Source organism: Balaenoptera borealis, assembly GCF_965194805.1.
Source record: "Balaenoptera borealis genome assembly, chromosome: 20".
Lineage (NCBI taxonomy): Eukaryota > Metazoa > Chordata > Mammalia > Artiodactyla > Balaenopteridae > Balaenoptera > Balaenoptera borealis.
Genome location: NC_138879.1, coordinates 6,503,216 through 6,516,747, shown reverse-complemented (window position 1 = coordinate 6,516,747; position 13,532 = coordinate 6,503,216). Strand labels below are relative to the sequence as shown.

General features: G+C 55.4%; 2 protein-coding genes across 7 annotated transcripts in view; both read right to left on the bottom strand.

Moving 5' to 3' along the window:
* The window catches only part of TTYH2 (tweety family member 2), a 38,656-nt gene extending 35,470 nt beyond the window's left edge, over nucleotides 1-3,186 (bottom strand). For 3 of the 4 annotated variants that reach the window (XM_082372510.1, XM_082372509.1, XM_082372512.1), the window contains exon 1: nucleotides 3,009-3,186. In XM_082372510.1, coding sequence (XP_082228636.1) covers nucleotides 3,009-3,137 — 129 coding nt within the window. In that variant the 5' untranslated portion in view covers nucleotides 3,138-3,186. The remainder of the gene's footprint in view (nucleotides 1-3,008) is intronic. The other variant, XM_082372511.1, reaches the window with a different exon arrangement.
* Nucleotides 3,187-8,495: 5,309 nt separating this feature from the next.
* RPL38 (ribosomal protein L38) lies at nucleotides 8,496-12,878 on the bottom strand. 3 transcript variants are annotated; one of them, XM_082371336.1, is made up of 5 exons: nucleotides 12,783-12,878; nucleotides 12,538-12,571; nucleotides 12,314-12,374; nucleotides 9,318-9,440; nucleotides 8,496-9,228 (listed from the first exon to the last, which is right to left on the bottom strand). In XM_082371336.1, the coding sequence occupies exons 2-5, from the start codon at nucleotides 12,538-12,540 to the stop codon at nucleotides 9,224-9,226; spliced, it is 192 nt and encodes a 63-aa protein (XP_082227462.1). In that variant the 5' UTR covers nucleotides 12,541-12,571; nucleotides 12,783-12,878; the 3' UTR covers nucleotides 8,496-9,223. The 3 variants fall into 3 exon arrangements, with proteins under 3 accessions (XP_082227462.1, XP_082227460.1, XP_082227461.1); XM_082371334.1 differs by having other exon boundaries at nucleotides 8,496-8,570; nucleotides 12,783-12,876; XM_082371335.1 differs by lacking the exon at nucleotides 12,783-12,878 and adding an exon at nucleotides 12,689-12,760 and having other exon boundaries at nucleotides 8,496-8,570.
* Nucleotides 12,879-13,532: the final 654 nt, after the last annotated feature.

The window sequence follows — 13,532 nt, the reverse complement described above, 5'->3', positions numbered from 1 at the left end:
CCCTGGATGGGGCTGGGGGCCCAGCGGGGCCGGGGCGCCCTCCTCCACCTGGGGCTCGCCTCACCTGCCTCTGCAGACAGACCGGGCACGACCTCCCCAAGAGCCTGGTGGATGGAGCCCAGGTAGCCTGAGCGAGGACTCAGGGTCAAGTCCACTGGCAGGGAGGGATGGAAGGACAGCCATCAGGGGGTTTCCATGGCTCCCCAAGACCCCAGAAAGTGACTGGGAGCTCTGCTTCCTCAAGGAAGTTCTGGGAACTGACTTTGCTCAGGATGTCCCAGTCACCAGGCGACCTGCTTTTCACTCCTAGACCTCCTTGCCTTCCAGATCCCCTGCACGGCTTGTCCCCACCCCGGAGCTTTCCAGGACGCACTGCCTGTTCCCAGTTCCACTTAATCTTTGTGTACACACACACACACACACACACACACACACACACACACACAGTACCACAGGACGGTACTGTTCACTTGGTGGACATTTGGGGCATGAGCTGAAGCCCCCTCTGCATGAGTCTTTCAGTCCTTCCTGATCTGTGTAGACACAGATCTTCCGTCTGTGTTCTCCATGGGTTATTGTACTTGGACACGTTTCTGAACCTCAAGGAGTCTCCCGGTCTGCGTAATGATTTGCGTCACTGGGTCCTATCACGTGCTATAGGACCCTCTACGTACTAAGCATGTTTCAAGGGACATCTCATTTAATACTTGCAGAGGAGGAAAGTGAGGCTCAGAGAGGTACAGACACCTCCCATGGTCACACAGCAAGTGACAAAACTGGGATTCCAACACAGATAGCTGGATAGCACAGACCCCGTCCCAGCTACTCAGCTGCTGTAGCGCTGGGCCTAGAAGGCCTTGGTTATCACGTGACCTCTCTGCCCCCCCCCCCCGCCCACCCGCCTGGCACTGGGCTTCTCCCCAGGCAAGTGTGCTGAGTACTGAGATGACTGACAGCAGAAAGTGTCCAATCCAGGGCGTTAACTGACGTGGTGCCCTGACTCGGGCGGTGATCGCCGCTCAGGAGGAAGGGGACGAAGATGGGGACGTCCAGGAGAGACCCACGGTCAGACAACAGGGGAACTTACCAAAATAGGAGCCGCCTTAAATAAATACCCAGAGCCAGACTTCCCATCCAGGCTCACCAGACTCATCTCCCACTCAGAGCCCTCAGGCGGCCTAAGCAGGACATGGAGGGTAGGGGTGGGGCTGGGTGTTAGGCGGCCCTGGGGATGCCAGCAGTGTGCCAGGGTCTGAACCCGGGGAGGAGAGGGGCAGGGGCTGTGAGTGGGTCCCTCTGGCTCGTCTGCCACCTCTCCAGGGGACCGAGGGGGGTGGCCCAGACTCAGGCCCTGCCAACCACAGCTGCTGGCCAGACGGGAGCTGTCTCTGGCGGGGGGAGTGCCCTACCACCCCTCCCCACACACCAAGGTCCTCTCCACCCAGGCCGAGAGTTTACTTTTCCTCCAGGGGAAAGGGGAAAGCTATGGTTGGAGACCCCAGGGGCAGGATCTGGGACGCGGGGTTTGGGACACACGGACGTGGGGTCGGACACACACACAGTACGCAAGCAACACAGCTGTCTCTGAAATCATATCCGCCTCTTTTCATGCATTCATCGGGAGCGGAAGATTCCCTGGAGCTCTCCCCAGGTGGCTACATTCTCAGGGAACTGCCTTCCCCAGGCAGGGCTTGGGGACAGGGAAGGAAACGAACTGGGGAAGCCAAACCGGGAGACGGATCCCTGCCTAAGAGCAGGAAGGGGTCCTGATTCTCTCCTCCTTCTGGAAGGGCAGGCACCATCTGCCTGGGGCCCGAGGGTGACGGGGACACTCGGGGTTATTATTAGACTCCCTGTCGCTGGCGCCCTGCACCCCCTACTGGATCAGGATCCCCGGCGCCCTGCAGGAGAGAGTCCTGGCAGCGGAGAGGTGAACAGCCGACTCCCTGCTCAGCCTCCCCGGAGGCCCCGCTCTGCCCTGGCTGGCCTCACACCGGGAGACCGCGGAGAGCCTGACACGCAGGCAGAGGCCGCCGGGGGTCAAAGTCCTGAGACGGGCGCTTAGTGCTGAACAAATGGGCCCCATCTTGGACTTCCAGGCCCTGGAATCTTTGCCCCAAGCTGAGAAAACTACTCAGCCTGGCCACAGGGGCTGGAGGGGGCTGGGCCACACCTGGGAAGGCTGGGAGATTCCGCAGTTCGTCTGGGCGGGGAAGCCTGGCGAGCACCCCTTCTCCCCAGGGGTGCAGAAACCGCGGAGGCCAGCAGAGCAGGGCAAGGCGAGGAGAATTGCAGGGATGAGGCGAGTGGCTGGCCAAGCCGCTAAGACCCCAGGAATCCAGGGCCTAGAAGGTGTGTCTGTACAGAGAAGGAGGGTGCGCCGGTGTGAGATGGGGCTGATGGGGGCCACCTTCCTTCCCCCAAATATCCACACGTAGCTGAGGGTCCACACCCCTCTCCCCCAGCTCTGTCGCCTTCCAGGGGGGCCCAAGTAGAGGTGCTGGCAGCGGCTTCCACGCTGCAAGCAGGGGCTGGGGAGGAGGGTTGCTGCGGAGACGAACCGGGAGACTCCGGTCAGTTTCTGCCCAAACTTCTCCCAGAGAGCGCGCGTCGTGTAACCGCAGGAGGAAAACGGCGGGGCGCTCCTCAGCATCGCCGCAGCCGGCGCGGCGGAATCCCCGGGTACGGGCACAAATGCCCCTACGCCCGCGGCGCTGCCCTCCCCCTCGGCGCTCGGCCTCCCCGCCCCCCCGCAGGCAGCCTCTGCGCCCTTCCCCCCCGTGTCCCTCGGCCGGCTTAACTCCCATCTTTCCAGTTGTCCCGGCCCATGAGGTTCCCAGACGGGAGGGCCGTGGGCCAAGGACTCGCGGCGAAAGGGGAGAGGGGCGAAGAGGCTGCGGGGAGAGGGGGGGGCGGGGTCTGGACGCCTGTGGAGAGCGGCGGGCTGGGAGGGCGGAAGGGGTGGCGCGGGGACTTGGGGCGCCGGGTCGGGGGCGGCGCGGACTCACCTCCTGGTAACTCTCATCGCGGGGCCTGAAGGTGCTGTCCACCGGCTGCAGGCGCAAGCCGACGTGCGGGACGCGGTGCAGCCACGCCACCCACCAGGGCGCGATATACTCCACGCGCGCCGCCAGCATGGCTCTGCCGGAGTGCGCCCGCCCGCTGCGGCCGCCGCCCGCCGCCCGCCGCCCGGCCCGGGACGCGCGCCCGCCCGCCCCGGGCCCCGCCCCGGGCCCCGCCCCGGACTAGGCCCCGCCCCCTGAGCGCGCGCGCCCGCCCCGCCCCCTCCGTGGTTGGGGGTGCTCCTCGCCCTGTGCTCACCCTCCGGCTGCAAGGGGTCACGCCGAAGAGCCTGAAGCGTGTTTTTGGTCTGGAATCTGTCCTGGCCCCACGGGCGAGAGAGGCGGAAGGAGCAGTGGAAACAGCCCCCAGAAGGCTTCTGAATCTGTCTCTGAACAGCACTGTCTAGGTCCCCGGGCTTCTGGTCACTTATCATCAAAGCAAGCATGTAGGGGGTCTTTGAGTGCCGCGGGCAGTCACGGCGTGAGAGGCGAGGCCGGCCGTTCCTAGCGCTCTTAGAGGGTAGCGAACTGACTGATTGGGGAAGGAAGGGACCCAGTCCTGGGTCACTAGTTCCGAATTCACTCTCAACCGTGATTGAGCATTCACTCTGTAAGCCACGTGGGTTCAAAGACATGGTCCTGCCCCGGGAGCGCCCAGCCCATCTGCCCAAACAACTAACGGGTGCCTCCTGGAAAGCCCCGGGGATTAAGAGAAGCAGCTGATTCTTACCAGCCGGCGGGACGGGGCGGGACCGGGCGGGTCCCCTGGGGAGAGACCCTGGAATTGTCCTGAGGGGAGGGGAGGGAGCACTTGCAGTGCCAGGAAGGGCCGGACATCCCAGGGAGACGCCAGAACCGTCGAGAACACAAGTTTACTGAGCGCCTACTACGTGCCAGGCACTGTTCTGTCCGTGAACAAAAGAGGATGGAAGCTCTGGCTGGGAGGCGATCGCAGTTGAGCGGCAGGTGGTAGCAGTGCCCACGTGAAGACGGACAGCGTGCTAGGTTAGCGATGTTCTGGAGGAAAGCAGAGCAGGGTCAGCGCGTCAGGATGCGGGGGATGCGGTGGGGGCAGTCCCGGATCCGACAGAGCCTCGCGGAGGGACGCGCCGTCCTGCGACCCGAACAGCGTGTCGTGACTGCGGGACGCGCGGGGCTGGAAGGAGGGGGAAGGCTTGGGACAAGGTCCAGGGCAGGGTAAAGGGCCGCCTGAGGTCGGTGAGGTGGGTGTGGGGCGGTTAAGGGGTCCTGAAGGGATCAGGCTTGAGTTGCAGACAGTCTGAGAGGTGGTAGCGAGGGGGTAGAGACACCGGTGAGAAAAGAGACCTGGGAGAAACTTCTAGGTTTCTGGCTTGGGGAACGGGGTGGATGCGGGTGAAACTCCAGCGTGGCTGCTAGAGGGGGAGAGACCACACACGCCCCTTCCCCTATCAGGGATCCAGGGCTGGGAGATGGGAGTCCTGTTCTGTGGTCGAGACCTCTCCCTCCTCCGGGAGGTCGCGGTCCGGGTCAAGGTTCCCTGAGCCTGACTGCGGCCGTCCGATCTGCGCAGGCCCAAAGCTGAGGCACAGAAGCTGGAGAGCACCGTTCCTGTCATCGGGGTTTCCTTTCATTAATTCAACAGATTTTGATTGAGCACCTTCTCCGTTCTAGGGAATACAGTGATGAGAAAAACACACGTTCCTGCCTGCATGGAAAGTTTAATAGGTGAGGGGAGGCAGCCTTTATCCCACACAGTGATTAACTACAACCCCAGCCCCGCCCAGCGCCCCCCGCCCCCCCCCCCCCCCACGCCAAAGTGCTTTCAAGAGCCCGGTGTCGGTGTGTGAATCGGGACAGAGTCTTGGGAGGGTGGGACATTTCCTGAAGAACGACGCGTGAGGTGAGAGCTGAAGGATGAGGAGGGGTTAACTCCCAGCGTCCTGGGGGAGGATGGATCCGGAGCAGGGGGACAGTACACTGTGAGGTCAGGGACCAAGGTCCACAGGGGACGGAGTGGAATCAGTAAATGCAAACCCCGGAGTGAGGGGAGTGGCAAGAAGGAGAGACTGGCACACTGCACCGACAGAAACAGATCAGTGGCAGGCTGCCAGGGGCTGGGGTGCAAGAGGGAACTTTGGGGTGGTGGGAATATTCTCTCTGGATTGCAGGGTTGGTTACACAACTGTACATGTTTGTCAAAGTACAGAGAACTGCATACCAAGAAGGGTGAATTTCACTGTAAATTATATCTCAGCCTTACTTTAAAAAAAAAAAATATATATATATTTTTATTCTCCAACCAGGGATCAAACCCGGCCCCTGGCAGTGAAAGCTCTGAGTCCTAACCACTGGACTGCCAGGGAATTTCCCAAAATAAAGGTATTTTTAAAAAGAGAGAGAAAGAAGTTGTCAAGGTAGGCCCGGGCCAGACCACACATGGCCCCAGAGGCCCTGGTCAGGGTCTTGGTCTTGAACCGGCCGTGTTGGTAGCTGAGGAAGACGGACCTGAAGCGGTTTCGTAGGGCCCTTGGTGGCGCCGATAACCAGCGTGACCACGCAGCCCCCACGCAGCCCCGGGACCTCCGGGATAGGCACCGCCTGGTGCCACATACACGTTCCCCTCCCCCGCCCCCCCCTTGTCAACAGCTCTGGCTGCAGCTGCAGATCCCCGCCACAATGACCCGGAAGTTAGGAGGATTTGGCATTCCTCTAGGAAGATTAGAGTCTCTACTGCGAACTGCAAGTGCCTTAGGGGAGAAGGGAGGGGGAGGGCATGGAGTGAACCCTGAGCATCGACTTTGCTGGAGCTGGGGCTGGGCCCAGAAACAGAATGGGGGGGGGCAGGGGGGGGGGAAGGACGGGCCCACAGCCCACACTTGAAGACGCTGACTGCACAAGCCCACCCTCAGGGCCATCGCCGCAGCCACGGGGTGCAGCCTGGAACACACAAACCTGCTGGGCCGGTCTGCACCCAGCTAGACAGTGACCTTTCTAGCTGCTTCCCCGGAGGCCTGCTGACCTAGACAGGACGCCAGTGAAGCAGAGAAGCAGAAGAGAAACGTGAGACCTCCCAGGGCCTCGTTAAGGGGGTCGAAGAGCCCTCTTGCCCACGCAGCTCCCCGTTCATCTGGCGTGGCGGGAACCAGCTCACCCAAGCTGACCGGCTGACCTCAGCAAGGCAGTGTCGGCCCTGGGCACCAGAGGGCTTGAACACAGACCGATGCATTAAACCAACTTACACAGAATCTCTGGAATCAGCCCTGGCCTCAGCAAACTTTTAAAAAGTGCCCTAAATGACTGGCAGGCACAGGCCGGGGCTGAGAACCACAGCCTGAAAGGACGCCTTCTCTAGACAAATGCCTGCGGGGTTTGTATCCTAGGAACTGGGGCTGGTCTCTGCAAAATGTGCTGGGACAAAGGGAGCCCAAGTGGTAAACCCGCCCTCTTCCTGGGAAGCTGGACCAATGAAAGGGCGGGCAAGACTGGGAGCCGCTGAAGGCACCCCATCTAGGTCTGTCGCCAACCACTGAGCACCCGAGGACCCCTGTGCCGGAGGAAACAAAACCCGAACTCTTCAGGACTAGATTGAAAAAGGACCTCACATGCCTCGAACTCTTATAGAAAAAAGCCTACAAACGATCTCAGGCACTTGGCTACTTGGGCGTAGATCTCAGTGTAAACCACGGCCAGACCTTCTCTTCCCGCGGCCCGGGAAGGTCTGGCCGTGGGCTCTCATTTGCCGTAGTTTGGCGCCACCTCGTGGTGCACCTGCACATCCGTGCCAAGAAAGACCCTAACCTCGATTGTAGCTCACTGGACTCTGAAACCACTGAAACGGGTATTGCCATAACCTGATGGCAACTGAGTGCTGGAAAGCACCCTGGCGACCCCCACTCAGCTGCCTGAGGCTGGTCCTCGGGCTGGGGAATACTTCCTGGCCAGAGGGTAATGAGCCCACAGGACCTGTGCTGGGCTCGTCATTGTCACCGGTGTGGAAACTTTCCTTATTTCAAGCTCAATGACTTTCCCTGCTTAAAAATGTGTGCCTCCTAAAACACTTGGCCCTCTATACTGCTCTCTGTGGGGAAGGGATGGGGGTCCTTCCATGAGGCAGGAGGGGTGCATGCAAGCGAACTGCCCTGCCACTGTGCACTCGCTGGCCACAGGGGACCGACGGCCACTGCTGAAGGCGATTCTGCCTTCTAAGTCTTGCCCCATCTGTGCTTGACTGTCTCCTGTTTGGAGTCCTCCCCGGGATTGGTAACTGGCGCAGGGGGAGCGGAGGTAGTTTCTCAAGATCATTCAAGTCAGCAAGTAGTGGAAGCAGGACTGAATCCCCAAGGAGCCAGGCCTGGCTGGGACCTACACCCCTTACGTGGGGATCTGGGCCTTCACACACCTGAGCAGCATGTCCTATCCTCACACCCACCACTGCACTGCCTCAAGGTCCGGGGTCAGATCTCTGGCTCCTCCCTTTAAATGTCAACTGGGTTTCACACCGGGTCTTTGGGTTCCAGGGGTTCCTTTCGCTGGGCTAACATCCACTCATCTCCATGCTTAGCTCATAGGCTTCTTCTCAGAGCCCCTCATCTAAACCGTCCTCTCATTTGCGTTCATCTCATGGCACCAAGTACCACTCCCGAGCTCCACTTAATCCTGAGTAGCACTTAGGAAACACAAGAGTGAATTTTCATTCCTGTGCCTGAGAACACAAGTGTCTTAGTCAAGGGAGGGGAGGGAATCACACATCCACCTCCACATCAAGGAACATTTCAGGGCTTCCCTGGTGGCGCAGTGGTTGAGAATCTGCCTGCCAATGCAGGGGACACGGGTTCGAGCTCTGGTCTGGGAAGATCCCACATGCCGTGGAGCAGCTGGGCCCGTGAGCCACAATTACTGAGCCTGCGCGTCTGGAGCCTGTGCTCCGCAACAAGAGAGGCCGCGATAGTGAGTGGCCCCCGCTTGCCGCAACTAGAGAAAGCCCTTGCACAGAAACGAAGACCCAACACAGCCATAAATAAATAAAGAAAGAAAGAAAGAAAGAAAGAAAGAAAGGAATATTTCAACATGGCAGACACAAAAGCGCCACCACCTTCTGAGGAAGAGACGGCTTCATTTACTGCCATTTCCAAGAAGGCTAATCAACTCCTCCTTTTAACTATCATTTTCATGACCACGGAGCTTGTTTTACCTAAATGACGTTTACATCTCATGAGTGCAGACTGGCTTCACTTCCACCAATAATTGGCTCTTTTAACTGCCTATTTCCATCTACTTATTTTCAAACTTAGGCTTAAAAAAAAAAAAAAAAAAAGATGGCTCTATTTGTCCGCTGGGATCACAGCCCAAGATTAGGGATGCAACAAGGGAGCCACCAGGACCCCCATCCTATTCCCACCAGAAGCCATTCCAAGTAACACCCACACCCCCCATCCTCAAAGACAAAGGCCATTTTGAGAACTAAAAAAATTTTAATACAGTTCAAATCGGTGTGCGTGATTCATTTCAGCTCCTTCACTGCCAAACCTAGAGGAAAAGAGACACCAAAAGTAAGCCATTCAGAAGATTATTCATTTTATTTGAGTTACTACTGCTTGTCTGGATTTTGTACTTAAGCTAAAGAGGGCTCGCAAAGCTCAGAAATTAAGCCCACCAGGATGGTTTTGCTTAAAACATCAACAGTTAGTGTTTGATAATAAAAACGTTCCCTCTCTCAGCCTTTCTAAAGATGTTCCAGTTAGTCTTACAAAGGCAAGTGGTGCTGGCTGACTTCTCACTGTGAAGAAGCAGCCTTTAGAACCCCCTCTGGGCTCCTGGGGCAGTTTCCTCCCAGCTGCCCTTTTGAGCCTTCCACCACCAGGACAGGCCCCTATGCTTTAACCTATGCGCATGGCCTGTTGCATTTAATAAGTCTCTCAACCTATAAAAATGGGGGTCATCAATATACCCGCACCTACCTACCTTGTAGGGCTGTGGTGAGGATGAAATGAGTGACACAGAATAAGCATCAGCTGTTATGATGCTGCATTAGGAAAGCACTGAAGCGGGTGAAACAAACTTTCCTCTGGCCACGGAAGCGATTTCTGGTATGGGATCTAACCTCTGAGAACCACGCATGTTCCTTGCACTACACCCACAGCAAGAGCAGATACTCAGACAAACCACAGAATGGACTTTCCTCATTCTGGGGACAAGTCAAGAAACAAGATGGTGACACAGGGACCCTCCACATTCCGGGTTGTTCCCCCTCCCCGGGGTTTCCGCCTCACTCACCTGGGGGCAGGGACTGCTTCAGCTTCTCTGCCTTCTCTTTGTCTGTGATGACCAAGGTGTACAGGTACCTGCTACATCGAACTTTAAACTTCACATTATCCTTATTTTTCTTGATCTTGACCGCTATCAGAGACCAGAATTAACAATTAAATTGTATCACAGAAAAGAGAGGGCGCAAAGTCCACCTGTTTTATAGTTCTGCAGGAAGTGGCACGTGTGACAGCTGTGCCTGCCTCCCTCCACTGTCACTCTGTTGAAACAGAAAACAAGACCCCCCCCCAGCCTCCTCTGAGCTCAGTATTTAAAAATAATGTCAGAAATCTTCATTTCCCTTACATTAATACTCAAGTACCTGGAGCTTAATGTTTATATTTAAAACACAGGTAGTATCTGGTACACTGAACACATCCTAGAAAGTCCTGTGTCCATCTTATTAGTATTATTATTTTTTTAAGGGATGAAAGTAGTTCATAAAGTAAGGAGATGGATTATCTGCTGAGATCAAGAACTTTCCACCACCCTTCTAGAAATAACTCTGCATATGAGATGCCATCGGGGGCGATGCGGAGGCTCTTCCTTCAGGACCGCCCCCGCCATGATGAGCACGTACTGAAGCTTTTCCTCAAATTTGAGCAGAACACATTTTCTGGGCTCTTTATTGCTTTAAAATTCTATCTGAGGAACACAGCTCAGACAATAAAGAGCCCCAAGTGTGCTCAAAATTCAACAGTGCAAGGTTTGAAATTTAGCAAACAGTCTGGTTATGTACAAGCGTCAATGCATTTCTATGAGGCCGGCACCTATTCTGGCGGCAGGAAGACATCCGCTTCGTCAAGTTCCTCGTTCCGACTTCTACAGCACAGTTAACTTGGACTCAACCCACAGCTCCATCTCTGCCGATAACTGCTAAAGCGGTAGAACATGTCACAGGAAGCAGAAGCTCTGTGGCCCTGCCCAAGGCACTGGCTGCCTTGGCTCAGGTTTTAATAAATCAGGCACATGGATATTTACTCAAACCAACCTATTCTGCTATCTTAACATTCCTCCCAAAGCTAAGTATACTGCGTCGTCCCTAGTAGCTGCTGTACATCTATAAACTAACTGAACCCTCGCAAGATAAGGCAGATGCATCTCTTAAAAATGTTTATTCAACATCATATGATGCAGCAATTCTACTTACAGGAATATACTCAAAATTACAGAAAGCAGCAACAAGAGATATTTGTACAACGTTCACAGCAACATTATTCACAAGAGCCAAAGGCAGAAACCACCCAAATGTCCATGGATGGATGGATAAACAAAATGTGGCATGTCCACACAATGGATTATTTAGTTTTAAGGAGGAAATCCTGACAAATTCTCCTACATGGATGAATTTTGAAGGTATCATGCTAAATGAAGTAATAAGCCAGTCATGAAAGGACAAATACCAGATGATTTCACTTACATGAGGCACCTAGAAGAGTCAAATTGATAGAGACAAAGTAGAATGGTGGTGGCCAGGGCTTGGAGGGAGAGAATGGACACCTATTGTTTTAATGGGTTACAGAGTTTCAGTTTTGCAAGATGAAAATTTCTGGAAAAGGATGGTTGCACTACAATGTGAACGTACTCAAAGCCAGTAAGCTGCACACCAAAAATTTTATTTTTATTTTACAATTAAAACTATAAAGAAAAATTTAAAGGTTTATTCAAAAAACACTCACTGGGCACCCTATCATATCCAGGGGAACGTGACCCCTGCTCTCACAGGTCACTGTCTAAAATCAAGCTCCCAAACAGAATTCAAATGCAAAGCAATCTGATGGATTTGGTGTCACTTGCTCAAGGTGCTAAAGTCTCTAACAGATCGTCTGATCTGATCCTTGCACCAATCCTAGGAGACAGATGTCATCAACCCCTCTTCAACAGAAGGGAAACAGTGGGGTTGTGTTTACCTTGCTAAGGACAGCTAGCTGCTGGTAGAGCTGGGATCTGAACCCAGGCAGTGACAGCAAATTCCCTGGCCTGGACTAAGGCTGACCTGACACATTTCCTTTGTGCACCACAGTATATACAAAAACACAAGCGCACTGTCACCCGCGGTCCCCACCACCCGGCAGGACAGACATTCCCACCAGATGCTACCTGTTCCCACAGGTGGTCACCAGTTCACACGGCACCAGGGGATCAAAGGCAACAAGCTGTTTCAGGTAAAGGGGACACAAACATGACTCTTCCTGGAGCCCCGTGAACTCCCTAAAAAGCTCTCCTGCATGCCACTGCTTCACCCTACCACTGACACAGGGCGTCAGAGACGGCTGGTGCCTTAGCCCACCTTAAAGTAAGTCAGCCCGAGAGTACTCCACTTTCACGAGTTACCCGATTTTCTCTTTAGCACAAATCTGGGAGGGAAAGAAAGCTATAAGGAGCAGCACAAAAAAGATGACTCCGGGTTAAAGCAGTTCAAGATCTAGTATAAAGCACAAGCTCCCCAAACCTCCTTCAACTACAACAAAGGCACACCCGCAGAACTCCCTCCCACAGTGTAGAGACAACACGCTGGCAGCTGGGGCTGGCACACGTCCCTCAAAAACTCGCTGTTTTATGTTTTTGATGCATCAATTACTTTTCCCTTCGTTTACAAGCTAGGACACCAGCACACGTAGAAGGGAAATGACTTAGTTCCTTGTGAGCAGGGCCTGTTCTCAGCCCAGAGCTTAACATGCAGCACTAAGTCGGGGTTTATGACACGCGCATTTCCAGATTTTCACCCAGTACGGGTTCCGTTCAGAGCACCTACCATATACAGGAGGACACACACGAACAAAACACCTTAGGACGTTTCTTAAACGTCCACGGTTAGCTAAGGAAGAGAACACACTGGCCAACCAGCTTCTCTTACGCGAGACCCGCTAAAACCACTGCTCCTCGACAGCACGCACAGGCTTAAACAGCCGCCCGGCCCGCGCCCGCGCGACCCTTTCCCCTCGCTCGTCTAGACCCTCACTTACATTTGGCGTCCTTTCGTCTGGCTGTGAGCAGAAAGTCCTTGATTTCCTCAATTTTGCGAGGCTGCAACACAAAGCAAAAAGAATCAACTATAGAAACACGCTTTTCCGGGAATGGCCGAGCCCACCAGCCCCTCTCGGGGCTCCGGAGACCCTCGCACAGGCGCCCCTGCCCTCGCCCCTCGCCCCGCAACCCCGGAAAGGCCCCGGGCAGGGGTCGTACTCACCATGGCGACGAGGTGCGGAGAGCGCGGCCGGAACCTGCGGGAAAACAAGCGTCAGCGTCCATGGGACGCAGGAACCGGCGGCTACCCCGCTTCCCCTCCCCGCACCCCCGAAATGCCGGCCCCATCGCACTCCATCCTCCTCCCCCCGCACCTCTGATCCAGGCCCGGGGTCCCCAGACGTCACCCGGCCGTGGATTACTACGGATTATCCCCCACTCCCCACGTAGGGCCCGAGAAACACTCACCGCGAGCAGCCAGAAGCGAGGAGAACGGAAAAGAACCAGACTTCCGCTTCCGGTCAGTTAAACCCTCCCCCAGAGGAAGCTGGGTACGGTGTCTGCAACGGGTCAAGAATGATACAGGCGTTCGCCCTTTCCATCGCTGCGTCTCTCCCTAGATTAACAGCGCGGCTCCCAGAAAGCAATGGGCCACCTCCCTCCACCGCTCCCTACCTCCTCTATCCTCCGGTCCAAACCCCACCTTGGCTTTGCTAGGTTTTATTTCAGATCCGGTTTGAAGACCTGTGTTAGGACTTATTATCTACTACTTTCATTAGACCTGTGTATTGGGCATCTACGCAGAGATTTTTTCTTCTTTTAAATGGAGGGACCCTCCTACTTACATTTTATAACCTCTTTCTAGGGGTTCCTCCCTTTTCCTTCTGGTCTCCTTTTCCACGGACATCTAATCTGTCATGGGCAGGGCCCTCTTGCTCGCCTATTTTTATTTAACGGAGCTTTTCCACTGGCTGCTTCCAATTCCTTTAAGAACTGGTACCATAAAAGCAAGTGAAAACTTGGAATAGCTAACGTTTGTGGAACACTCACACCGGACATCTCCTGTACGAAGCACTTTACCCATAGGGCCTCTGTGATCCTCGGGCGTGCTTGTGACGGGTGGCTCTGGTCGTTTACCCCAGTCTTACCCGCAGAGAATGAAGGCGTGTCAGTTGCTGGGAGAGGTGAAGTCAGGACTCGAACCCACGCTCCCAGACT